The sequence below is a fragment of the Pezoporus wallicus genome, unplaced genomic scaffold (genome assembly GCF_028554395.1).
Source record: "Pezoporus wallicus isolate ANWC-B61680 ecotype Strahan unplaced genomic scaffold, APGP_CSIRO_Pwel_v1 scaffold_6446, whole genome shotgun sequence".
In the NCBI taxonomy this organism is placed as follows: domain Eukaryota; kingdom Metazoa; phylum Chordata; class Aves; order Psittaciformes; family Psittacidae; genus Pezoporus; species Pezoporus wallicus.
The window spans coordinates 576555-603116 of NW_026636264.1; the positions used below are offsets into that span (position 1 = coordinate 576555).

Below are 26562 nucleotides of genomic sequence, written 5' to 3' on the forward strand. Positions count from 1 at the left end.
ACGCTTTTAATTAAGGAGTAAACTGTAAATTCAACAGCACTGATGACATCCATGTATTGTATTCAGTGTCCTCTGTCCAGAGAGAGGGTTTTCCTGCCCAGTTTTGCAATGCACTGCAAAAGCCTGTGATGGAAGCAAAAGCTACATCATCCCTTCCCCTGCGGTGCCCCTGCACCCCTCAAGCACAGCGGACCCCACGAGCAGCACTTCTGGCTGCACCACCCCGGGGTTGGCTGTTGACCATGGGCACACGTGTGCAATGTGCTGAAAACAAACCAAGGGGAGCTCCTCTCTCACAGCCCTTGTGCTCATAGGTTTATGATGTGTTACACCCACTTTGTCTTCCAGATTCCAGCTTGGATTGTCCCCATTCCTTTGGGTTATGTGCATGTTGTGTGTTTACAGACACTGCGTTAAAACAAACCTCTGTGATACCATCTCTTGTCATTCCAAGTGAAGAGATCTCATACTTCTAAATTTCTATTAAAAAAAAACCTAAATAGACAAATCTGACAGACCAGCTTTGATGACTGTGTTCTATAGTGATCCATTTTCAGTCTTCTCTCCTGGGGAAGCTAGAATTGCTCTCAGAGCCACCTCCCACTCTGCACTACTTTAACCAGAGCTGTCCATCACATGTAAGCGTGACCCAGCTCACAGTCTGTCGGAATTTGCCAGGCAAGGGCATGGCAATGAACCCCTGCAGGGGCTAAGAATGGGATCGCAGCTCCCAGCATACACTGAATGTCAAGCTCCACAAGCAGCCAGGTGCTCAGTGAGGCTCTACACCATCAGCTGGTTTCATCTTTAGCCCCCCATCAGCAACTGATCTGCCTTTGGGCATCCATCCACACGTTCTTCCACATTCCAGACAGGGAAAAGGAGGTTTTCCAGCTGATCAACCCTTCTGCAGTGGGTCCCTGCAGTGTTTTGAGCCACCAGCATCCCGCTGAGCCCCAGGGTGCAGAGCAGCTTCGCCTCTCCCCTCAGCGTGGCCTGTGCCTCCGGGGGAGCAGGGGAGCGTGTGATCGTGAGTGACAGCATCACCTCCTCGCCCATAGCACGAGGATTGGGTGAGATCCGGTCAAGCTGCTGCTCACCAGCCCCAGGCACTGGGGGATCTCCCAGCACAGCCTCCAGTGCAGCTGGGGGACTTTCAAACCAGCTGGGTGTGTGCAGCCTGCAAGTGAATTGCAGATACCTTAACCTGATGTTACCTTAACCTGATGTTACCTTAACCTACCTGCGTGCCTGGTGGTAGCGGAACATAAATTAGGAGCTTATATAGGGATTTCTAAGTTCCTGGGCTGAGACATCACATTCCTCTCACCTTTTCCTGATCTTCTGATGGTAGGATGGGGCAGAGAGCCAGAGCAAAGCCTGAAGCCTGTGCACATCAGGAGTGCCTGACCTGTGCACGAGCTGCCTGCACTGAGGTGAGCACACCTCAAAGCACACAGCCACCACAGTGATCTCTTGTGGCACACAAAGGCAGAATTTATCCACAAGAATCCTTCTCCAAAGCTTGCTGGGTGTCTGTATTACAACCTACAGGAGCACGTGCCTGGAGCAGATGTGGTGCATGCTAAACACACATTACATGCATGTTCTACTGCCTTCCCTAGGCAGTTAATGGCAAGAAATTAAGGCAGAGCTTGGCTGGTGCAGGAAGCCCGACATCCCCAGGTGTATTTGGAAAACACTATAAACAGCAAAATAATTGTGATTTAAAAGCTGATTGATGAGAACAGCTCTGTGCACACCCTGCAGTGTCTGTGGGAAGAGCAGCCAGGTGATACTAAAGGTGACCCTGCATAAGCTAGAAATACAAATGTAGAACACAGACAGGTTTTGGCACAGCGACCCAGAGAAGGAATGAGCTCCCCTTAAAGATGGGAGTGCTATATACACCTTGCAGGGCAAGACTGCATCTCTTTGCCTTCTCATGGAGTGTCTTTAGGAAAGCTTTAACAAGGGCCTTCCACGGGCATCTGTTCAAGGCTTTCAGCTCTAATCTCGGCACTCCTGTAGGCACTCTCCTTAGAGAAATCCCTGCTTCATCTCCCCCCTTCCTGAGTCAGCTGGCCGCATTCCTTATGTGGTTGTGGTGTGGCAGAGGGGCTACTGCCCTTCAGACACCGAGTGAAGCACTGTACAAATCCAAAGCTTCCACAAGTAAGAACCAAAGGCTTGCTTCAAGCACAGGGCGGCTTTCCTGCATCCCAGGCTGAGAAATGGAGATGTTTGCTGTAACATTTTCAGTATTCCCTGGTGTTTCTGTGGCAGGGTCCGCACCAAGATGTGCTGCACAGCTTGAATAACACACACTGCTGCACTAGCCCTTTCTCCACCTCCCCTGGCTCAGGTGAAGCACCCAGCTCACATGGGTAGGACCAGAAATACAAAGGAACAGTCAAAAGTCAAACTCAGTGTGAAGGCCAAGGAAAGATTCCTTGACCCCAGCAGGCTGAGAAGTGCCCTTCAACATCCTGTGATGGGGGGGGGGGGGCTTTCAGAGCAGAGATAGAGCTTGTCCAAATTCCCAGGCTGGGCTACAGCTGGTGCTCATCACCCCAGGGCAAGGGCTTCGTTAACATCAGCACCAGAGCCAAGCTCCACAGCGCAGGACCTCTTTAACGACAGACACTGCTCGGGAGATAGCTCCCTTCTGCCACTGCTGGAGCCAGCCACCAAGACACAGAGGCTGCTTGAAGCCCTTGAGAGGAACTGACCCCAGGAGTCCTAGTGGAAGAAGCAGCTTTGTTTTCCTTTCAAAGGGCAAGAACCTTTTCCTCTCCCTCTCCTACTGCCAGAGCACAGTCTGTACATCCCATCATTCAGACGTCTGACATGTTAGTTCACAAAGTGCTCTCTATCCATAGCTGTGACAAGCAAATTACACTGAATTAAGCTCATCTACCTTATCTTCAAGGGACGCTGGCTATTAACCTGTCTCAGAGCTGGCATTCTGAAGCACTGTCACCACTCAGCCTAGACAAGATGCCGAGACAGCTGTGCTACCCAACAAGAGCTGCTCTGTTCAGGGGGCTAACTGAAGCAGCACATAGGGAGCACATCACTCCCTGAACATCACTTTTCCTCCAGAGAACAGGTTCAGTTTACAATGGCAACACTCAGTCCCAATAGCAGGTCTGCAACTGCAGTCTGTCTTTCCTGTCTGATACACAATAACCACTGCGAGACCCTGCAGGCTCCATCCCACCTCCATTATCCCACTCGGTGCCAGTCAAACTGTGCCCATAAAATCATCAACAGCCACCACACATGAAAGGCAGAGATCACAGCCTGCCTTTTAGGGAAGCTAGGATGGATCTGGGGGTGATACAAGAGCTGCTGTTGTCCGAAGGCAATTTTAGAAAGAAATGCATAGGACACCAGGGTGACACAAGCCATTTCTTCACAGAAAACCTTCACTTGCAACTGGCTCCAACCCTTGTTCTCCCTGACTGCCCCCTCGGCTGAATGGGCAAGAAACAAACAACAAGGTTAAAATGATAGGAGCAGCTTCTAAGATCCTCTTTTGACAGCTTAAGGCCATTTCACATGACATGGCAAACTCCTACATGCTTCACTCCACTCATGCTTTGCCATCTTTTCACTGCAGTTGGCACCAGGGAGTCAAGTTGGCACCACTTCCTATAAAATAACATCCCAATTGGAAATGATCAGAAATTATCACATCCAAGTGAGTAGTGATAGAACAAGGGGGAATGCTCTAAACTGAAAGAGGCCGGATTTAGATTAGATGCTAATAGGAAGTTCTTCCCTGTGAGGGTGCTGAGGCACTGGCACAGGCGCCCAGAGAAGCTGTGGCTGCCCCATCCCTGGCAGTGTTCAAGGCCAGGTTGGATGGTGCTTGAAGCAACCTGCTCGAGTGGAAGGTGTCCCTGCCTGGGGCAGAGAGGTTGGGACTGGGTGAGCTTTAAGGTCCCTTTGAACCCAAACCATTCCATGATTTCATGGCCAGTCTCAAAGAAACACGCTCCTCCGTGTTGTGGGGAACTCTTTGTACAAAGCTGCCATGGATGCAGTAGCTGGTGAGATGCTTGGGCTGCTGATAGCCCTTGGCAAAGAAACCCAGAGGAACCTGCTCTTTCCTTTTGGAGGAGCTCACCTGGCAGAAATGACATGCCAAGGAATGTGGTACTGTTTGAATAGGCAATGGCACATACCTACCACCTGCACTAAGTACCTCCCCTGAGAAAGCAAAGCACGAACTAACTGAACTAGCGCTGGGTTACCCCTCAGATAGGGATTGCTTGGGCACCACCATGGGCAATTAAGTGAGCTCACTGAGTATTTTCCAATGTGTATGTGCACACAGGAAAGGAGAGGACATTTCCTCCTTCTGACTGCTCCTCCCACCACTAGCACAGAAACCCTTCAAAAGGGATCACTGCAAAAGTTGTTTCTTAAAGAAGCTGGGTCCTTATCAGGTATGATAAATCCAGAGCTGCCATGAGCTAGGCTTGCTGAAAATGTCAAGGTGAAAGTGCTGGCGTATTTATCATTAAGTTAAGCTTACAGCCTGCTTTCAACATAACCCTACTCTAGAAAAATAATATATGCTTTCATCAGAGAACAAAGGCAGGCTCTCAGAACCCAGCTATGTGAAATATGCTCAGATGGGTCCAGGTAATTGTTGGTGAAAGATGAAAAGCTTTGAAGTTCTTGAGTCTGGTGACAAAAGCTGTGCCAGGTGAGGAAAGAGCTGCGGCTCACACACTGCTGCTGCGCGCTGAGCTGCCACCTCCCTCATGGGGATTTGCACCTCTTCAATGTTCTCAAAGGCGCTTTCTTCTTCCTCCCCTTCCTGTAAAAAAAACCCAGAGAACAACAGGGACAGGACTGGCTGTTTCAAACAGTTCAGGAAAGTGATTTAGAGCCTTGCCCTCAGTATTCATAAAGCCAGTATTAAAGAAGCTTATGTGATGCAAAAGGTCATTTACAATTATCATGAATATGACAAGATTAACCTTACCTGCAAGAGATATATACGCTGTCTTGAAGGCACCAGAGGCTATACTAAGCACTGAAAAAACATTTCTTTCCACAGTTCTAGACAAAGCAAGCTCACATTCCTCCCCCACCATGTCCACCTGACTCAGACACCAGAACAAGTCAAAGACTAAGATTCTACTTCCCTGCAGGATCTCAGGTTGTTGTGGTAATCTGCAACACATCTACTAAAAATGGAGGAAGAATGAATGACATTACTGAGAGTAGCAGGCTATTCGGAACTAAATGCAGAGTATCATTCAGCTTTATTATAATTTGTTGGTAACACTGCATACCCTTCTTAATAAAAAAATTACATTCAAGTGCAAACTAATAGCAAGGAGTCCTTTTTGTCAGCTGGATGCATTTCCCTTTGCAAAAAGGAAATTAAAGCCACCCTGCTACTTTCAAACAAAGCATTGAAGGCATCACAATATACTGCTATTAAGGTTTGCATTAATATGAACTGTTATGCATTAATATGCATCAATAAGAAAACAAAGATTCTAGGCTAATAGTACTTCAGCCGAAGAAAAGTTACCCTTGTCACCATTTCAGTACGTAGGAAAAGCCTGGAGATACTAAATAGGCAAGTTCAAAGCCTAAATATAAATTAACGAAAGGTTAAAAAAAGGCATTCACTTGAGAACCAAACCAAGAAGAAGTTTAAGGCACTCCCACCTATGTGTTTGTGTTCCAAAACCTCAGGAAGGCCAGATTTTGACACCACTTATTTCAGAATGAAGAGGGTATCACACAGTATTACTAAAGCTGCATAAACCTTGCACTCGGATTTTTCTTTAGTTTTAAGTCTCCCAAACACTTTAACCTTTACACCTCACACAGATAATTTTATCTCCACCTCACACATGGTTTGCATTTTGGGCTGGCTACCAATTTGCTTTTTCTTTTGCCCCTTGTCAGCAGCTTCAGTGCACTTGAATGGCTCCCACTAGTTGATATTCACACTACATGAAGCACTTGCAGAAATAAATCCTGCATATATTGCATACATTTATGTCAGAATCACCGTGTGGTGTTAGATGTCAAGGTAAGAATGAGTTACAGAAACCTTCAAAGAACTGTTCGGATAGGAATGTCTCCAGACTTTGTAGATGAAAGAAGCCATCTGATCTAGCTTGTAATAACCCCATGTTCAGTGTCTCCAGCTGATTAGCCACAGGTACACAACAGGGGGAGTGACATTCTACAGAGGTACTGTGTTCTTTTCCTGCTGTTAAAAAACACCCTTCCCAGCAGTTAATGGAAGCCTGCCCTCTTGCAAGAAGAATTCCCCCCAGACAGTGATTCTCAGGACACAACCCAATACAGGTATATGAAGGGCGAGGAGTGCTGTTGCTGCTAAGAAGAAATACAGGCAAAGGTCATGTGCAGATTTATGAAAAATAAATTTATTACATAACACCTTGTTTTAACAATGTTTGATTTTTTCTTTTATTCAGAATACTTGTGTCATTCATGTAAAATAGTTTGATACAGTACATTGTATGCAAGTTTTTCCTCATAAACTCTAAGGCTCTCCTAATACCTTGCTCCTCTGCTGTAGGAATGGCACCCCTAAACAACGTGCGAACGTTAAAAACAAAATGATAATCATTAACTGAAAAGAATTTAAAATCCACTACACCAAGCTGGTTCTCAAAACTCATGACGAAAGAGCTGAACGGATGCCGCACCTCTTTAGGAAATATCACTCATGCTTTTTTATTCCCAAAGCATGCTCACAAATCAGTAACACCAACAGGAAAAAATAAAACACTCTCTATGACAATCAGTTTAGTTTGTTTGCTGAACCAAACATGTTTATATCAATGACAACATACTTATTTTACTATCAAATAGCAGCTTTAATACCAGTCAAGTCATAGATTTAAAAACAAAACCAAGAACTCATGTTGGAAATTAATCTTTGGGACATTTGTAGTTGCTGCAAAAGAATGCAAATGTTTGCATGTTCCTAAAAAAATCTCATTGTAGCAATCGCATCGGTCATAAAACATTGATATGGGTGGAAAATGAACCATCCACAAAAGTCACTAAAAATAAACGTCTATCAAAACTGTCTCCGAGTCATGGTTAGTTTGCTTTGCTTTTTTGCCATGGTAACATATACTGTATGCTTCAAGTACCAGTTCAAAGATGTTGTGTACTATTGGTCAGATAAAGTTGTTACACCAAGAGAACTCACCACATACAACAACAAAAATGCTTGCCCCTAGCACATTTCACAGCTTCAACTGCTACAGACTGTCACTGAAAACAATGCATCGGTCAGTCTGAACCATGTCAAGTAAACTACAGAAGTAGCATATCCACAACACAAACTGTGCTAGCACTTTCTTTTCAAGTCTAACCCCAAAACCAGGTACAATTTGGGAGCCACTACTCCGCTCTGTGGAAGGGGGTGGATCGTGGCGATTGGACAGGTTGGAGGTGAGGTTGTACAGTACATTCTCGTGGCCCAAGCCAGGTTCCAGGCAGGCAGCTGTGCGGCCGGTCCTGCAGCATTACCAGCAGTGCATTGTCGGTATCGGGGTGCAGCTCAGTACCGATGTGTCTGATGAGAGTACTGTGGCGGCTGCTGGGAGGTAGCTGAATATCCCATGCTGCTCTGTGGCTGTGATGTGCTTGGTCCGGGGTTGGGGTAGGCAGCATGGGGGTTGGAACGCTGCAGAGTGGTTAAAGCAGAGAAATGCAGTTCTTCATAACAGGTACATCACCAGTTTCACCTACTGATTTATTTCAAGAGGTATCAAGCACACACACTCTCAAAGCAGCTGCACCTCCAGACTTCTTTTCACTTACTCTGATTACAGCAGGTGCAGGTATGAACATCAGAAATACTAGATTAAACAGTGACAGCTACCACCCTTCAGTCATCCACCCTAATTATCTCCTGTGAGCCTACACCCATGACAGTCAAACCTCCAGTCAACCCTTCAGATGACTGCAGTACACCTGCAAGTTACACAACACTCCCACTGCTCACAGCAGCCATCTTCTCCCCTTGCTTCCTTCCCCTTCAAGAAGCTATACTGGAGTGGAGGTTCAAACAGTGCATCTTACTGATCTTATCCTGCATCACTGTGGAGATTTTACTATACACCACTCTTTATGTGACCTAAGAGTAAAGACAGAGCATGCTGTGCTTATTTAGGCTACTATGTCATCTAGCAACAGCCTTAAAAATACTTGAAGGAGAGTAAAAGGTAACAAGCACCGCCTTCTCAGTGCAACCAGATTATTTCAGGGGGAAATGGCCACACAGTCACAGATTATAGCTTGGGAGGTTCAGGCTGGGCGCTAAGGGGTATGGAGAATCCTCAAGAGACCAGCAGAAGAACCTGCCCAGAGAGGCTGTGAAATCTCCATCTATAGAGGTTTTAAGACTCAGCTAAACAAAACCATAGCTGACCTGATTTAGCATTAGCAACAGTCCTGCTTCAAGTGGGAGATCAGGCTAGATGGTCTCTGTAGGCCCCTTTCAACCAGCATTTCTATCAACTATTTACTGAGTGGAGCACTCATCTCTGAGCAAACCAGCAAGTGCATACTTCAAGTTTAACCTAAAATGTAGTTATTTACAAACCATGCGTTATAAAGGAAAAAGGACTGCATGTCAGATTTTCAGTCTGAACACGTGACCACTTAGTAGCCTTTAACATTGCATTAAATTAAGACAATTTCAGTACATTACTGTGCTGGTTCACACAGACAAATTTTGCAGCATTTAGAAACTGCTGTAACTGTAACTTCTGACCTCTTGATATCACAAGATGTATTAGGAGTTTTAGAGAAACATGCTTCTAGGAAAGGTCTGGAAACTTTCCTAAGCTAAATATTCCAGGCCTAGGGCATTACTACTGAGACATGAATATGCAAAACTTTGGTGAACTAACGCCCCGAAACAGTATTAAAATAGCTTTACAGATTTTGTAAGTCACAACATAACAACAATTTTTTTTCCTGCTGCTCAGCACATAGAACAGAAGCAAGAATCAGGTTGCTGAGAGGATAGCAGAAATGAAAAGGCAAACTCTACTTGTTAACGTATGTTCACAGGACTGATCCAATTCCTTAGGGGTGTATAATGTAAAGGGGAAGAAATGGCTGAGCCATCACTTAATGTCAATGGGAACAAGCCAGCACTGCTAAACCACACTGTTAACACAGTGACTGAACTTTTGTGACATTTGTCTTCAGTCTTGAGAGACAGACTGAGTCACTCGTCAACAGACATGTCACAGCTCTGGGTCACCCATCTCTACATCACAAATACAGGAGGCACTTCAGAGAGCATAAAAACTCTGAATATTCTTTTTGCCCAAGTGGGGCTCCTGCATGTAAGAAACCATCACAAGTTCAGTGATTTAAAACCTGACTGTTCATGTCAGTTGTAAACACTGTCTGCATTCTGACTTCTAAAATAGATCTTAAGACAGGCAGTTAAAAATCACCAGATTCTTTCATGACACCCAGTGCAACAGATGGCTTTTGTTTAAGAACAGATATAAACACCCAATCCTTCCTAAATAGCATTAAGCACCCAGAGGGTTATCACAACCAAAAGCCCAGAGTAGTGGACTTGTTCTAGCCTGTTTAATCCCACTGCCTGTGGAAGTGTCACACTGCATATTTAAACAACAAGGCAAGGAAGTCTCTGTGCCATGTGTCTATTATTTTTATGCATGGCAGAAAAGGATACAAGGTCAACTTGCTTTGCAGGGGGTAATTCAGCTTCTGAGGGGATGGAGAAACTGTCTTAGTATGCCTTGCCCAGGAGATGGCAATCCTTCTTCATAAGCTTTATATGGGCAATTTGAGCAAATTAAATGAAGAACAAAGGAGCAGGTGTTTGATTAAAACAGAGGGCTGCATTGTAATATTTGTTTGCCATCTCCTCAAATTGCAGGCTCAGAAGCAAAAAATGTGAGGAATTTTGTTCAGGGAGACCTGAAACCACCAATAGGCAACTCTAAAACTGCTTTTATTCTAGTGCCAGCAAGTTCAGGTCTCCTCCCTTCGATTACCATGTTTTCCAAATACCAGAACAAATCTACCACCTGCATTCTTGCAAGAATGGGGAAGAGATTTGTTTAGCTCTTTCTGAAAACCAGGTGTTTTGCCTCCTAGACAGACAGCAAAAAGATTAATTGGGAGCAGTCACGTTACCAATAAGAGCCCCTCAGATATCAAAGTAGCAGTTGTCACTGCCTCCAGGCAAAAGTATTTGGAAATGATGGTTGCTGACAAGGGCTGCCCCCAGCTATAGTCCTGGGATGGATACCTGAGAGTTCAAAAGTGCTGATGAACATGAGCTGAAAACAAACCAACATCAGCTCTTGCGGAAGCAAATTGAGTCTTCTGACCTCTCAACTAGCAAACCTCAGCTCTTGCTCACAGAAGCAGAAACTGAAGTTTGTTCAAAATGCCAAGCTGCAGCAGCAAAATGAGGTGAAGGGCGTGTAAACAGAGCAAGCAAACAGGGCTCCCTGACAGTATGTGCAACCTCTGCACCAATCTGCTTAGGTATGTGACTCAACGTAAGGGGAAAATTCAGAGTTACAGCTGCATTTACCTGCTTAGAAACACACACACAGAACTGAAGTGGTAGAGCGAGCCAGCTAGAAGGCCAAAACAGCGATCGACTGCAGCTTGCTAAATTGAAAGGTGCAAAGGTCCCTTAAGAGTGCTCTGTGATGCATAATACAGCTAAAGATGTTTATATTTAGAGGCAACCCACACTGCAGCACTGTAGTCAAGGCTGGCCGCTGCTTCAAATAGCTCTAAAAATTTACATTGTTCAAGGAGAATGACTTAAAACCTGATGTGCTACCAATGTCCTAGGATAAACTCAGCAAAGGCACTTGTGAACTAGATGAAGAGCTTCACAAAAAAGCTCCTGAAAATGACCTTGTATTACATTTTCAGTGCTTTCAAGTTTTGCCCAATGCTGGAAATATACAGGTTTAGATAAGGATGTGGGTAACGCCCCCACACAGCTTTTGAGAGTATCTGGTACTCTTAGGGACAAACTGAAAAGCAAGACTTCAAAATCCACTGGTGTCTCCTCATAAACAGTGTCAAAACTGTGAACAGCAAACTGACAGCAGAAGTTTTGCTGACACCATTCTTTCAGGTTTGCTACAGAATATAAACATAGCTAAGTGGCTTCCCAATGTTAGGGTCCCAGTTTTAGATATTAATCTTTAACTGAAAACTGCCAGTAATTTCTGACTTCCCCATCTTTTGATTTCATCCAAGACACTGTTCCAACTGGCCCTCTGTACTATGTATTCCTTGTGAACCAGTATGTAATAGTTCCTGCAGGCTAACGTTTCCACCAGCATGTCTCCTCTTAAAATCTTCTATTCCCTAGGCTTCCAAAATCTACCCCCTCTACAACTGCTCCTATGCGTATCAATCCTTGTCCCTCTTTTGCAGTTTCTTAGCTTGCATTAACTAACAGTTGTGTCCTTAATTCACGTCTCCCCAGTCTCCAGGAGTAACATCATCCAAACTCACAAATTCAGGTATCATTCCCTGGGGTGACTCTCAGACATTCTTCTGCTCCAGACTCTTCCGATTTCCTAATATCTGACCACAAGCCCAAATGCAGGAAGACTAGAACGTAGCTTTCGACTTTTCCTCAAGCTTTTTTCCTACACTCCTTATCTTCCTCACTCATTGACTACCACCACCTCACCTGTCTGTTCAGATCTATAATACTGGTCTTACTCAACCTGGAATCCTCCTTTGCCTTCAAACCAGAGATTATGACAGCATCATCATCCAAAATACTGCTTTCCCATCCATCTGCCCCACTAAAACGCTTGCTTGAATTCTTGTTTCACACTTGTTTACTGTAATATCCTTTGCCTCCTGCCATTACAGGCTTATTCAAAAAAGGAATGGTACAGAGCATAGCACAACAGGCTCCCGGTCCACAATCAGCATTCCCTAATATGAATGTAATAAATCAGTAACTGTAATATCTGATCCTGATTTCCTTACTGCTAACCTAAAGAGCATCAGCATATCAATTTACAGGCAAATGAATCTGAAAATAACAAAAAAATACCCAGTTATTACAGTGACACTTTAAAAGTTACTTTTTAGCTTAAAGAAACACTGCTGTAAACTTGATAACCAAACACCCAATATACGAATAAATACCTGATAGTCTGAGGTCATAATAAGTCCACCTGAGGTAGTGGTAGGAGGAACAACTCTCACTTTCTTCAGTGGGGGTCCCTGTGTGTGACTGTTGTCTTGGTTCCCTGGGTGACCAGTTCCATTAGTATGGTTATTGCCCTGCTGCTGCTGCTGGTTCTTCTCAATTGTTTAAACACAAAGAAAAATTTCAACTCAAAAGCAGCACGTGAAATAACATGAACACAGGAAATAGTGTGAAAGCCAGTGAAGCATGATGATGCTGTTCTTCCAGTACTTACTTTATCTCCTTTATCATCTGGCTCTTCTTCTGTTAAAAATTCTCGTTTTGGGTAAGGGATTTGACAACCTGCAAAAACACTGCCCCCCAAAAAAGTCTATTTATCACTGTATTAGAACAGAAGAGTTAAACCTGTAAGATTCATACTTCACACCCATGCTACTTTCAAGCTGCCTGAGCCACAGTCCATAACTAATGGAGATTTTCCTGTCTTACTTTCATCATATTCTAAATATAGTAAACCTATTGCCATTTAATCTTCAATTGCCTCTTATACACTCATTTAAACTCCTAATAGTTTTCAGGGTTTCTGTAACTGGTCACCAAACTGATGGTGGAAAGGTACATGGCCCATTTGATATCTGTAAGGTCACAAAGAGCTATCTTAATCCAGCTTTTGTGTAATGCACAGTCTCAGGACTAACTAAAAATACTCTTGGAAACTCCACTGATAAATAATAAAATCACCTTGAACAAAGTTTAAAAAATAACAAGAAATTTCATCTGGCAATTTGTTATCTCATGGTCCACATGAATTTGCTAGTGCGAGTACAAGCTAATATTTACCCACCCTTAATCAGTAGAATGTATTTATAGTCAAGTCTCTGTACACCTGTTAGCATTACTCATTCCGTATTCACATTAAAATGCCAACCTAAAGTCAAGAAAAACCCAATGACTGTCCTAAGTGCAGTTTCTGCATTCACATGACAACATTAAATCAGAGACAGGTCAGGAGCTGTTATAAATAATCTAGTAGGTTTTAATGAAATAATTTCATTTTTAATTAATTGCTAATAAATATACCATATGTCATAAATTCTCCCCTAGATAACAGTAGAGAATCGTACACAGGATGTACTAATAGCACTAACAGCTTTCTTAAAAGGGCATACAAGCATGCTTTCTGCCTAGTCTTTTGGGAGGAGGCTTAATTTTTAATGAAATCATTCACTGTCCTTGAATTTTCTTCCTTTTGTAAAGGTCCCTACACAAATAAAGATGAACATCTACAGAAAATGGATTTAAGTTGTTCAGGATGACAGGAGAGAGACACAGAATTGACTTCCCCACCCACTGAATTTACAACAAAGGCTAAGACAGAAAAATGTAAACTAATTAGATAATGTCATCTGGCATTCTGGAGCAGAGAAGTGGACCTACGGGCACTTAGCAGTTGTCTACAAAGATCTGTAGCACGCATAATCAACCTGTCAGTGAGTAACAAGATTAGTACTGTGACTAATAGGATCAAAGTTTCATAAAGCAAGAGATTAGTAAGAATGCTACTTAATTTTAAAAACCACAAATGGCATTTTTGTGGTTGTAGCTTTCCTTGGTTGTTAGACAGTATGTATTTGGCTCACTGTTCACAAACATAGCAGAGAGAAAGCACACATTTTTAAAGCATCTCTAAATGTACCGATAGGTTAATAAACCAACCACTTACTCGGAAGTGGGAAGAGGATCTTCTAAGAAATAGGGATCCTGCATAGCCTGTTCTGAGGTAATTCTCTTTATTGGATCCATAGTGAGCAATTTCTGAAGCTGCAAAAATAAAAAATAAGCAGCTCTGCATTACCAAGACAATTAACAGAAACTTCACTATTATTCCTGAAAGACAAGCTGATACAAATGCATCTGAACTCAAAACCACAACCATACATGGCATAACCACATTCTTCTCTTTTGTTAAAATAGTAACTTCATTTCCCATTGAAGAACACCTGCAAAGCCCAGGGCACTCAGTTCAGTCACAAATGTTCTAATAAAAACATTCCAAGAGTTTCCATGACTTAACAGCAGAATTTATCATAGAATGTTTGGGTTACAATGAGTATGTGTATCTTCAACTAGATCAGGTTGCCCAGAACCATATCCACCCTGGCCTTCAATGTCTCCAGGTATGGTGCATCCACCATCTCTCTGTGCAACCTGTGCGGGTATTTTACAACCCTCATTGTAAAAATTTGTTCCTCACATCCAGCCTGAATCTCCCCTCTTCTGGTTTAAAACCATCACCCCTCACAACCTACTGCAACAGGTCCAGCTAAAAAAGTCTCCCCCAATCTTTCTCATAAGCCCCCTTTATATATTGAAAGGCCACAACAAGGTCTCCCCAGGGTCTTCTGTTCTCCAGGCTGAACAATACCAGCTCTCTCAGGCTTTCCTGCCACACAGAAGCAGGAAAATAGCAAGTCTTCATGTTTCACTACAGGATACAGTGTCCAAGACAAAACTACAGTAGCATGTAAGAGACAGTGATCTTTAAAGAAATACTACACATTCCATCTATAGCTTTTTTAATAAATCATGGATCTAACAAGATATGCAGAAGCTACATATGCAAGTAATACTCATTTTACATTTGCTATTTGTATTTCCATGGGATTAAATTCTCCTTTTCATAGAGATCCACTGTCATGACCTGTGTCTGAACGGGTCATCTCCTTTCACTAGCTATTAAGCGAGCATACACAACCACAATGCAGACCTCCGCGCTGCAGACAGCTAAAGTTAGGAAAGTACATTTTCTCTCCTCAGCTGTCAGTTTAATGGCATAGTTAAGAACATAATAAATATGTATTACAACCATCAATCCAGTTTTGTTTTTCACATCATCAACAAGGATTCACAGTAAGTTATTTCAGCCCTCCAAGTCTGCATGTAGTCTTTGTAGACTATCAGTATGAACAAAACAATTCCTGTTCTTTCAAACAGCTCAAAAAGCAATCCCAGGAGCCAGAAAAAGGGAAGGCAAAAAAATGAGAAACAATTGCCAACATGCTGAAAAACATCACAATCAAAAAAATATTGCAAAATTCTGGCATCATTTCTGGCAATTGTGTTGTATAAAGCTGTCCATCACATGCTCACAAAATGTGAGCAAACTTGGTCATAATCAGCAACAGAAAACAGAAACCACAAGAAAAGTTTAATGACTGTGCAACCATTATCACACTGGGGATCAATACTCTTATTTTGCCCCTTTGTTCAGGTGCCAGCACAGAAGTGAGTCTTCCACTTAGCACTACAAATATTTTCTATTTAAAAACTGTTCAATTAAAATTTCACATGACAAAATAAAATAATTTCAATGACAAAATAAAAATGCAGCAAACTTTATGTATCAGCAGTGAATGAGACAATCACTACCATTCATTTGGACCAAGGTAACCAAAAGGAAGATGAAGCATCACTCAGTTAAAGAGAAGCAGCAGCTGCATATACCCGTTTTCTAGGGCATTAAGAAGTAAGTAGGAAAGAAAAATAAAAATCAGGAAAGTGAAAGTGGGAAACAAACAAACAAACCAACCCCAAAGCACAACCCTGTAAATTGCAAAAGCAAGAAGGGGCCAAAGTTGTCTTATGCTAACACATCAGTTCTGCATGTGGAAAGGGACCAGACACATGAATGCAAGCAAAGAGGGGGAAAAAAAGCCTGGCTAATTCAAGTTGGGAAATCAAAACATTTCAATATTTGGCAACGACAACGATCGTTGTGCTTACTTGTGCTGTAATTATTAGTCCTGGCACATTTTACAATAATAGATGTAAACAACTTGCTATGTCAAATGTGTATTTTTTAAAGTATGTATTGTCATAATAAAACATAAGATCACCTTGGTAAATACTAAAAATGCATTTCTGAAGCTCTGTTATAAATATCTACATGGTAAAAAAGTGGATTAATTATGAGCACATCAGTTCTTCACATATCAACAAACATTTCATGCATTACATACAAATACACAGACTGCTCAGCAGCTTCCACTGTGCTTGGATACAAAAATCCATCAAAAATCCGAGATCTCCATCAGAAAGGACTAGTTTCCTCACTTATGCAGGCATCCCTAGTATTCCACCAACTTTTAACTTTAAAGGGCAGAGACACTTCACAGAAAATGATGCCTAATGGTACAACTGCCAGGTAACTTCCTGCAAAGTTTACTTGAATCAGCTGTTTGTATTTTTGGTTTTAATCCAAATCTTGAATATAGATTCTGTTTTAGCTGTTGCAGTATAATTCATCTGCTTGGAAACGCCCATTTAGAAATGCTCATGCAGTATGCCACAAGAAGAGTACTTCCTCAGAGCAGCTCTGGCTGAAGGATAAATTGCAAAATTTATAGGGAAGAAAAAGAACTGAACAGAAAAAAAGACAGCTGCTTAAAAATTTTAAAGTCTGATCAGAGAAGGTACATCTTCCAATGACTTGAACAGAAGCCACATGGTCCTCAGACACACCGGCCCCATAACCATCTTCCCTTTTCTCCAATTTATTTCTCTCACCTCCAAGATCAAAAAGCTTCCCATTTTCTTCCCCCAGTCCTGTCCACTCCCCCTCCCCCAAATAATATATTTACCTTACAATTTTAGCTTGAAAGCATTTAGTTAAAATTGGAAACATCAAAGTAAGGAGAATGTCCATTCAGAGAGAACAACTGGGAACTGGAGGAACTTACCAAGTGGAATGCCTTACTATCTGGTTTAACTTTATGTTTTTCCATATATTTGATAAGGCTGCAGTTGGTATACCTAGAAAAGGAAGAAAATACGGTATTTCTAATATACACATCACCAATACTGCTTTCCTAATAGCTACAAAACATAGTAACAAGAACCATTTAGTCTCCATTGCTGACACACTAAGCAGGAAAACAAACACAACTACCAACACCGGAGACTGCTTAAAAAAATCATTCAGACACTACAGAAATGCATCTTTCTCTTACATGCACACAAAAAGCACACTTTGAACCCACAAGCATACAGCAAACTATCACTTGGATTTAAACTGCCTTTCAGCAATTTTATTACTATACAGTTGCATTCTGTGTATTTCTAATGCCAGTCAGGGAGATAAATACTAAACCCATCTTAACACTCTCCTGCAAAGTACAGGTTGCTACAAGAACATCCACAAATTCACTTTTTTGAAGAGAAGCTCAGAAATAAGGCTTCCAAATGGTTGCAACAGCATGGCAGATGCAAGAAAAGTATGTATCAGTACAGCACCAAATCCCTCAGCATGGAAACAAGGCAACAGGGTAAGCAGGGTCTTAAGTGCAGGTATTAGACTCTGGCAATGTGACAGCAAGACTGAAAAGTATTCTTTTCTTTAGCCTTTGAAAGCTGACAGTTACACCCACTGTTTGCTGGAAGCAGCTTAAGGTTACTGGATCTCTTGTGCAGCTATTACAGAAGAATCATTTCCAGTACCATGGATTTGGAACCAGCTGTGACAAACTGTGCTTTGCAATCTTCAGGGCTGTGTGGGGTCTTACTGGCACCACCCCTTCCACACCTGCCACCTCATCATTCACAGTCCATCCCTGGCTTACTCTTCTGATTCACACCACCTCAGCAGGCAAAGTTCACCATTATCAAACAACTCTCTTTTTCACAATCTAAACCTTGTTTGGCATTTACATAGAAAACCACCTGAGCTACAATAAATTCAGTGTAGGAGGGAGGAGTAAAGTATGCTTTCTTAAGAAAGCTCAACTCAAAGCAGACTTACGTGTTTCTCCGGAAGTCTTTCATTAAAGTTGAATGTTCGGGCATCTTTTTTATGTCTTCCCAATCTTTATCTGTAAAATCAATACTTATTAGTAATATTTTTTTTTCTTTCACCCTGAGTAAAACAAAGGCTTTCCAAGTATCTCTGTAGCCCTGTTTTTTTTTTAGGTGTTTTAAGTCTGCTTCTCTAACCTTGCAGTTACTTAGTTCTTTGTGCTCCTTGGCTCCTACCCCTTCATCACCTCTTCACAATAAATCTTACCAACACCTAGGAAGCTCCAGCTGCATGTTGATTAACTCAAGAACTGTAAAAAGCAGCTGCAAGCCACAGTGAAGATCACCATATGCCCAAAAGACAACACATAAGAAAAACACACTAGGCATTGCGCTTGCACCCTTCCGGACCGTTACTTCATTTATTTAGACAGGGTTGGGATCTCAGAACAGAAGCACCTGAGGCTCTCACAAGCACTATCTCCTTCTAAAGGATTTTCCATTCTGACAGCACTGTCTTCAGTTATCAGAAAATGCCCAGAGGTACTCAGTAAATGTCTGCTTTATCAAACTGAAAGAAATGCTGTTAGCCAACAAAAAGTTAAGAAAAAGTAACAATTGCACACTCAAATAATATTTAATCTCAACTTCTCTGTGTAGACAAAGCCTGCAATGGATTTAAATATAAACCAAAAAGCCCACTACCAGCACCTGGCCTCAAATGTATTATGCAAACTCCTGAAAATGCTCTGTGGGCAAGTAGTTTAATTCAAATCAAAGCTCTACTAAGTCTTATCATAACTGCAGAACACTGGGAGCTTAAAAATATTAAGTAAATAAATCAGAAATTTGATAATTACTGTTGAAGTAAAATATTCTTCTCTTTCCCCATCCGAAAGACATGTGAAAGTTTCAAATATGACAAACGTCAATTAACAAAACAAACCAAACAAAAAATTAGCTGCTATTAAATGAAAAGCAATGTGTATTGGTAAGAAATAAAGACCCTTAAAAATCAAAGGCAGACTATTAGAAAGGATTATTTAAACCAACTGGAAAACAATAATGACAGTGCCATCTACTTATGTAAGCTACACAAAGACAATGTAAAACCCAAATGAAGAAAAGCACACAGGATAAAATTCTAGGCTACAAGCAGAAAAGGAAAGTATTGTTTACAGAAGCAGAATTAAGGGGGACTTCCAAGAAACTCAAATATTCAATATGCAAAGGCAACACTTCTGGGAGCCTCATACAGCAAGTATAGAAACCATGAAGTACATACAGGACAAAAAAAAAAGTAAAAGGGAAAAAAATAAGAGCAAATTTAATAACAATATTCTAGAACCACAAAATCCATATGATAGGAAGAAGAAAGTCCACCAGGACAGTAAAGAAAGTTCTTACTAACAGACAATGGACAACAGCAAAGAACACAAGCAGTAAGGAGAAAAATGACCAAAAAGTAAAAATAAGGCCACCGTTATTCTGGCATCTGCAATCAGATGAACACTAGAAGACAAAGCATTAAAACTGAAAAGATGCAAGACACCCTGGAGAAAAACAAGATATGACCAACACTGAGGGGAAAATGCAACAAGTGATACCCACATTGTAATTTGTTTTGGTTCATGCAACCAATTCTTTGTTCTGGTTCAGAATAAAGAAATGTTCTCCATACCACAAAGGTTTCTACCAGGAAAAATAAACTGATACCCTCCCCTACTTCCAGATGCTGTGCTTAATTTATCACAGGTTAAACATCTGCATAATATTCACTAAATACATAAGATTTTTGCTTGGCTTCCTACAATGGCCAGTCACTTTCCAAATCTAGAATCATTACTGAAGGAATACAAAAATATTCCTTCTGATTTTTAACCATCCACAATTAAACACGATCTTTTAAAATTATAAAAGATTGGTGCATGTAGACACAAAGAGTGCTATCAATAATAGGAAAAACAGCTAATATGACCATTAGATGCTAGATTTATAACTCATGAAATAAAGATCGTGCTTGAACAGCTTTGTTGCTTCTGTCAGCTGCCACCTTCACTTGCAAAGAAAGCAATACAGATATCTTTCTTTGAACAGCAGTGAAAATAAATAAATACAGTATGTACCTGCAGGAAATCCCATTACATTGAATATTCTGTCCAGCTGGTCATGGTGATAAGGGTTACTAGTTTTGATATCTTCTTGTCGACAATGGAATATTGGTTCTGACGTTAGCAGCTCTGCAAATATACACCCTATGGCCCAAATATCTTGGAAAAAGAACAGAAATCAAAAAATAAATCAAATTAATCTTTCCAAAAGCATCTTGGGGAGGTAGAATGTTAGTTTTTAGCTTATCAGAGATAAGGTCCCTGTGCTGAAAATTTTGAGTTTCCACTGCAGAAGCGCAAGACTTGCTCAACTTTTCCTTTTAGCTACAGAGGCAGTACACAATCCAGTACCTACACAGGAGCTGAATGTAACATACAAGTTTTTTGTGGGGTTTTTAAAGCATAGCTCTCATTTACTGATGGAAAAAAAAGATCCTGACAAAGAACCAGGAAAAAAAAGAAAAAGAAAAAGAAGGAAACTTTCTGGGTAACTGTCCACACATAACATACAAGAAAAAAAAAACAACCAATATCTTGCCCATTCACTGCCATATTGTCCCAGCCAAGAAGTACACCCTCTCTATCAACACTGGATTTAGTAAGTATTAAATGACCTAAAAAGGACAAGTTGAAAAACAGTGATACTGAAATAAGCCAAATGCTATGCATAAAATCTTGCAGAAAGGGACTAACAAGAAGAACTAGGCCATGCCCATGTACCTCACCCCTTTTTTTTTATAGCATTCATTTAAAACACATGAGAAACCCCAAAACCTGTTTAACTGCTGTTCCAGCCTGCAAAACCAGACAGCCTGACTTCTCCCAGTTTTGTAGATTTTTTTTTCCTAGTATACCCAAATGCAAGTTTTAACTTACATAAAGTAATGCTACACTGAACCTTGAATGAACAAGAAAAGGTCATGAACAAGTAAAGAGCATAACCCCATTACTCAGTGTTTTCATACAGTCAGTTTTTTGTCTATGCTGAAACAAATGAGGTACTAAAGGCTATACCTGTCCATGCAGTTTCACGTGCTGCAAGCAGAAGAAAATGCCAGTAAAGTGAAGGACCATGCAAATACAACAATTAAAGCAGTTTAAGGGAACATATAAAGAAATGTATTTGATCTACAGAAGAAATATAGTATTAACAGAAAAGCAAATGAAAATAAGTCAAACATTTTAGAGCTTCTGACAAAAACACTGACATGGTCTTAAAAAAAGAAAACAATGCCTGGAGTCTGAGAAAAGAATTTCAGGTTATAGAAACAACATGTTTGCTGACACACAGCCTCCGTGTTTGTGCAAAGTAAGTGGAGCATTGCAGAAGTTACTTCCCCCAGAATGACTGTCAGGCTTTAACATATCTTTTATACCAGCTAGCAAGACAAAAACTTCCCAGTCCTCTTCCCTAGAGAGTCTCTTCCTTCCATGGCAAAGCTGTTGACACCCACTGAAGGCTGGGCTATTCCCCCTTTGCTACATCATAGCTGCTCTTCATAGCTGCCAGGGATCCCTTACCTGGGAAATGGCAAGAACAGGAACTAGTGGAGTGAAGTCAACTGTGCCATGACAAAGCTCTTTAAATGCAGACTAGCAACTATTAATCAAGTGGCAAACAAGATGCAGCATTAAGCTGATGTAACTGACACCATCCTCCCAGTATCTGTATTCTGTGAGGCTTGTTTTCTTTCTGGATATGCCTGATGCAGCATCATAGCCTAGCCTGTTGCACAACTGACCCCATGTCTTCAAGCAATTCCCATTTATACTTATGCTTTGAAAAACAGAGGCTAAAATGTAGCTTATTTTTACATCTTGGTTTCACTGCAGCCAGCATATTCTCCATTCTGTACATTCGTTCATGTATTTATTTAAACTAGGTTAAAACCTCTGTAATAAAATTAATGTACTGTGCCTCATCATCATCTGGATTCTACTAATAATTCAAAGATGCATCCATATTTTGTATTGCCTCTAACAATGTTTATCGAAGTCTTGTATGAAAGCTGCATAAACTTACACTGTATCACAGGGCATGTGGAGCCAAAACCCAGAAATATTTTATTCCTACATATAGCCAGAGACCATAATAAACTAAACAATCTGTCAAAGTTGAGTTTTTCTTTAAGAAATCAAGAACATACCTTTAAATCAGCTACTATTCTTTGTACTATCTATCAATGCTTCAATATTTGGGTATGCTTTACATGAAGAAAAAAATAATAAGTTTTGGTCCAATTTACTTACCAATAGCTTTGGTATAATGCCTGGCCCCAAGAAGCAACTCTGGAGCTCGATACCAGAACGTTACAACTACTGGATCCAAGTCTGCTAAAGGCTTCAGAGGTGAATTAAATAATCGGGCAAAGCCCATGTCAGCTGCAAAATTCAAAGAGAGATGCTTTAAAATGAGAGGAAAACTACCCTTTTTTAACAAACTGATTGACTTTACTTGTTAGTGCTACCATCACTGCTAAATAAAACGCAAATGCAGACTGTAGCAGATATGAACTCTGGGAGATTCTCTTAAAGCTTTTGTAGAAGTTAAGGATATTATCACCTATAAAGTATATCATTATAAATCATTACTAACATGAGCCATTTAGAACAAAGAATTAACCATTGTTCTGAAAAAGCGCATAAACTCACTTCTCAGGACACTGGTAAATCCTGACTCATTTTACCTGATATTCTCTGGTAAAATATTCCATTATTACAGGATGGTCTTTCAAGAAGCAGCATTTTAAATGTGAGCAAAGTGCAGGTTCTGCAAAGGTTAGAATGATTTATAATACATACATGCAGATCACAAAAGCTCCCTCCTCATAAAGTTAGCTATAGCAAGATTTTCTTCACACAAAACCAGCAACTAAGCCTAGAGCATCTGCCTTCCTGCTTATTTTCTGTCAAGAAGTATTTCCAGTATCAAGAGCCAGTATTAAATACCATATAGGCTATGATTTTTAAACTGTTTGGGGGCATCATGTCATTAAAACCTGCTTTTTATAATTGGTAGTATACAACTGCCTAGAAAGCTGTGTGAACTACCAAATATAAGTGACACAGGAGAACATGGAGAGAGACTAAAATAGGCACCTTCTCCCCACCAAATTACTTTCCCAACCCACCACTCCCCAAATCCCAAAGCAGAGGGACTCTGCAGTGCAGGGATATACACATCTGCTGAGAACACTTGAATGAAATGAAATGAGCAGCCATTCTGAGGGAAAAGGACCTACACGCTATATAACTCAGTGGTTAAGGGAAAACTGCAGTGTAAATATGGGTCTGTAGCTTGACTGCACAATCCTTAATAATTTTTTCATAGGCATTCCTATTTATGATTGTTTTAATGCATTTGAGAAACATTTTACAGTTTTCTACATTAAAATACTGATTACTCAAGATATCAAGTCACTAGTAACTATGAAAAAATAAGGAAAAGTTGTTGGCAGAAAATAAATTTATGACTCAAAATGACACAAAAAGCCTGTAAAAATTAGTTTTAGTTAAAAGACCAGTTATGTATTTTTTAGAAAACTTAGTTACACTGGAAAAGTGGAAACCCTTGGTACGGGTATAACTTCTGCATTCTTTTCCTGCTGTGGTAGTATCTTAATAAGAAAAATCTACATTTTGACAACACACTTAGAAATCCAGGGTTCCCCTCCCTCTTTCCCTGCTGGGAATGGATGGCTCAGAGGACTGGTGGTCCGATACAGAATCTTTCACCTGTCCATTAGCAGAATCTGACTAAATTTAGTTGTGTTTTAAGTTATTCCCAAATTAATTCGCAACTATAAATTGAGAAATAAATGGGTGGTCTATGTGCAATTACTAGCAAGTAGTTGTGTACAGCAAGTATCACCACCACAGTTGAAAGTGAACATGCCTGAGTATGACCTATGTTCCCAATTTGGGAAGTAACCACCCCATGAAGAATAAGGTAATGGGAGGAAATTTTCCCTTCCGCTGTCTGTGCTGTACCTGTTTTGTACGCAAAAGAACTTCAATCTCTACTGTCAACCTTAAACCTTGGAAGGGCATTAATAACTTTCAGGGTAGGATCTGAAGGAGTGCTCTGCCTCAGCCCATCTGCTCCTTGGATTTCAAAGGACAAGGGAAGGACTAGAGCAGCACTGAACACTCCAAGAAAATCCTGGCCCGAGTCATTACACTAATGATTAACAATATAGTTCAGATAAACAAAAACAGTAAGAGTACAGAGCCACAATGCAGAATAATCTCATAAAAGAAAGCCAGAGGGATGAAAAAGATGAACTAGCTTTAAAAAAAAACCTTCCAAACGGGGCTGCATTACCATAACAAATATAAGCAAGCTGTGCATTAGCAGTCTGCTATCAAAGCACCGCCACACTAATGCACAGCCTGGTATAGCTTATTACTGTTAGACTACAGTTAATCTTGATTTATTTGTTTATTTTAAAACAATTGAAGCTTTACAAATTATCATCTCACTGTGAACAGTAACTTCCACCAGAAAGTTACAACAGTGGGGAAAATGTTGGGGAAAGTGTTCCTACCCTGGTACACCCCAGTTTGAGCATTTAGCAATAGTTGTTACTAAGCATTTTGGCTGGATTACTGTGTTTTCTGGATTTTTAAGATCCCTTGCATTTATCTCCAAGAGCCTGTCTACCCTTTCAAGAACAATGTGCAGGCTAAATGCCACCTTGATTCCATTATAAAAATTTAAGGTGCGTAGCAATGAGTAATTCCCTATTTAGATTTTATAAGCAGCAGCAAGATAATGTCATGGCATTACAGGGATAAATGGAGGAAATGTTAAAATCCCATTTCTTTCTCCTCCTTTCCCCTAGCTAGCTGTCATATTCATCCCCATATCAAAATCCCCCTCCCCACACAAACACCCACTTAAAACAAAATATAACGACATTTTCCACTTTGTATCGATGAGGCTACAGCATTTCATGGTCAGAACTGGTGCATGGGGCTAATATCAAGAGGCCCATCACCCAGAAAGCAGCATTTAGGCAATGTGCCCAGGCACATACTAGCATTACAGTGGCTACGTGGTACAACTGCACCTTCAGAACATTCTAACTTAAATGCTACACTGGGACTTATCAAAGATATAAACATACCAATTTTTACTCTTCCTCGCTCAGGACCTTCACCCATAACTAAAATATTAGCAGGTTTCTGTGGAAAAAAAAATAAATATACAATACATATACCACGATAAACCTAAACATCAGTCTCTGAAAAATCAGTTAAGCTTTGTTTTGCCAGTTTTAAACCAACTTTGTTTTGATAAAAATGAGAAGTTTCTCTGTCACAGTAAAGCTGTCCAAGGACCCAGACACAGGCTCTCCCTGACTGCAAGTTCCCCATGTTTCTTTATGGTATTTCTGTGCTCCAACACTGTGCTTCCCTAACTTACACCCCGGTGTCTGCCCTGAACCCACATGAGCTGGCAGTTACCAAGCCACTGAGATTTCTACCAAAACTGCCCTAGATCCTTCTGTTAGGAGGCAGTCCTGTTGCTGCCCACCACTCTGCACCCCCAGCACAGGGATGGGAAGCCAGCTCTACAACATGTTTTGCCCAGGGTCTTTAGGCACATTTGCAGCCACATTTTACAGTAAAAAGAAAAAAACCAACAACCCAACCCAAACCACCCAAGTGAGATACAGATTAATCATTACCATATTGCTCAATACTGGAGAGAAATATGATCTACATTATTCCTATTTACCAATTTAGACAACTGCAAAACTGGAAAATACTGCCTTTATATTATTCTTTCTTCCCTTTCTTTCTGTTACTAGGGATGCGAGTTAAACAACTGAGCTAGAGTTCGGCTGCTTAGAAACCATTCACTTAATCCTGTATTTTCTGCTGTCCTGTTCCTCATAATCCAGTCTCGGCATGTGTAGTCTGAAGACTCTTCAAATGCTAATGCTGTTTAGATAAAACAAACCTGAAGTGCTTATACTGAGGGAAAGAAGTCAGGAACTTTTTCAACTAAAACTGAATATGTATGCTAGACTTGCTTTGAAAAGGAGAGATTTAGATACCCATTCATACTGTAAGTCCTTGACAAAACAGGGGCTTCTATTAGGTTGTGAACTGTAAGAATCTTAATAAGGCTGAGTTACAGCTCTTGCTTTGCTTCCCAGTTTAAATTCATCTGAAGAAAAAAGTACCCCAGCAAGATAGTTTAGGCTACCTAAAATTCAGTATAAGACATCCTAATATCTCAGCATGATTTAACAAACTTACTCCAAGAAATTCTCAAGTCTTCCTGAATCTACCAGGCTCCAGTGTAAACACATTCAAAGAAACAAGAGAACACAATTTTGTACCAGTCTGTAAGTAATTCATATTGTGTCAAACAAGGTGCAAAAAATTAATACTCCAGCAAAAGTTTCTGTGAGAAATATGACTGCTTAT

General features: G+C 40.9%; 1 protein-coding gene across 7 annotated transcripts in view; it reads right to left on the reverse strand.

Annotated features, from left to right (window-relative positions):
* Window positions 1–6409: 6409 nt before the first annotated feature.
* Window positions 6410–26562, reverse strand: part of CDK8 (cyclin dependent kinase 8) — a 74770-nt gene continuing 54617 nt past the window's right edge. For 2 of the 7 annotated variants that reach the window (XM_057399574.1, XM_057399579.1), the window contains 9 exons: window positions 25251–25308; window positions 22372–22503; window positions 20137–20280; window positions 18018–18087; window positions 16960–17032; window positions 13944–14041; window positions 12495–12573; window positions 12217–12375; window positions 6410–7708 (listed from right to left, as the gene is read on the reverse strand). In XM_057399574.1, coding sequence (XP_057255557.1) covers window positions 7583–7708; window positions 12217–12375; window positions 12495–12573; window positions 13944–14041; window positions 16960–17032; window positions 18018–18087; window positions 20137–20280; window positions 22372–22503; window positions 25251–25308 — 939 coding nt within the window. In that variant the 3' untranslated portion in view covers window positions 6410–7582. Of the gene's footprint in view, window positions 7709–12216; window positions 12376–12494; window positions 12574–13943; window positions 14042–16959; window positions 17033–18017; window positions 18088–20136; window positions 20281–22371; window positions 22504–22808; window positions 25212–25250; window positions 25309–26562 lie in introns of those variants that run through there. The other 5 variants (XM_057399575.1, XM_057399580.1, XM_057399577.1 and 2 more) reach the window with 5 other exon arrangements.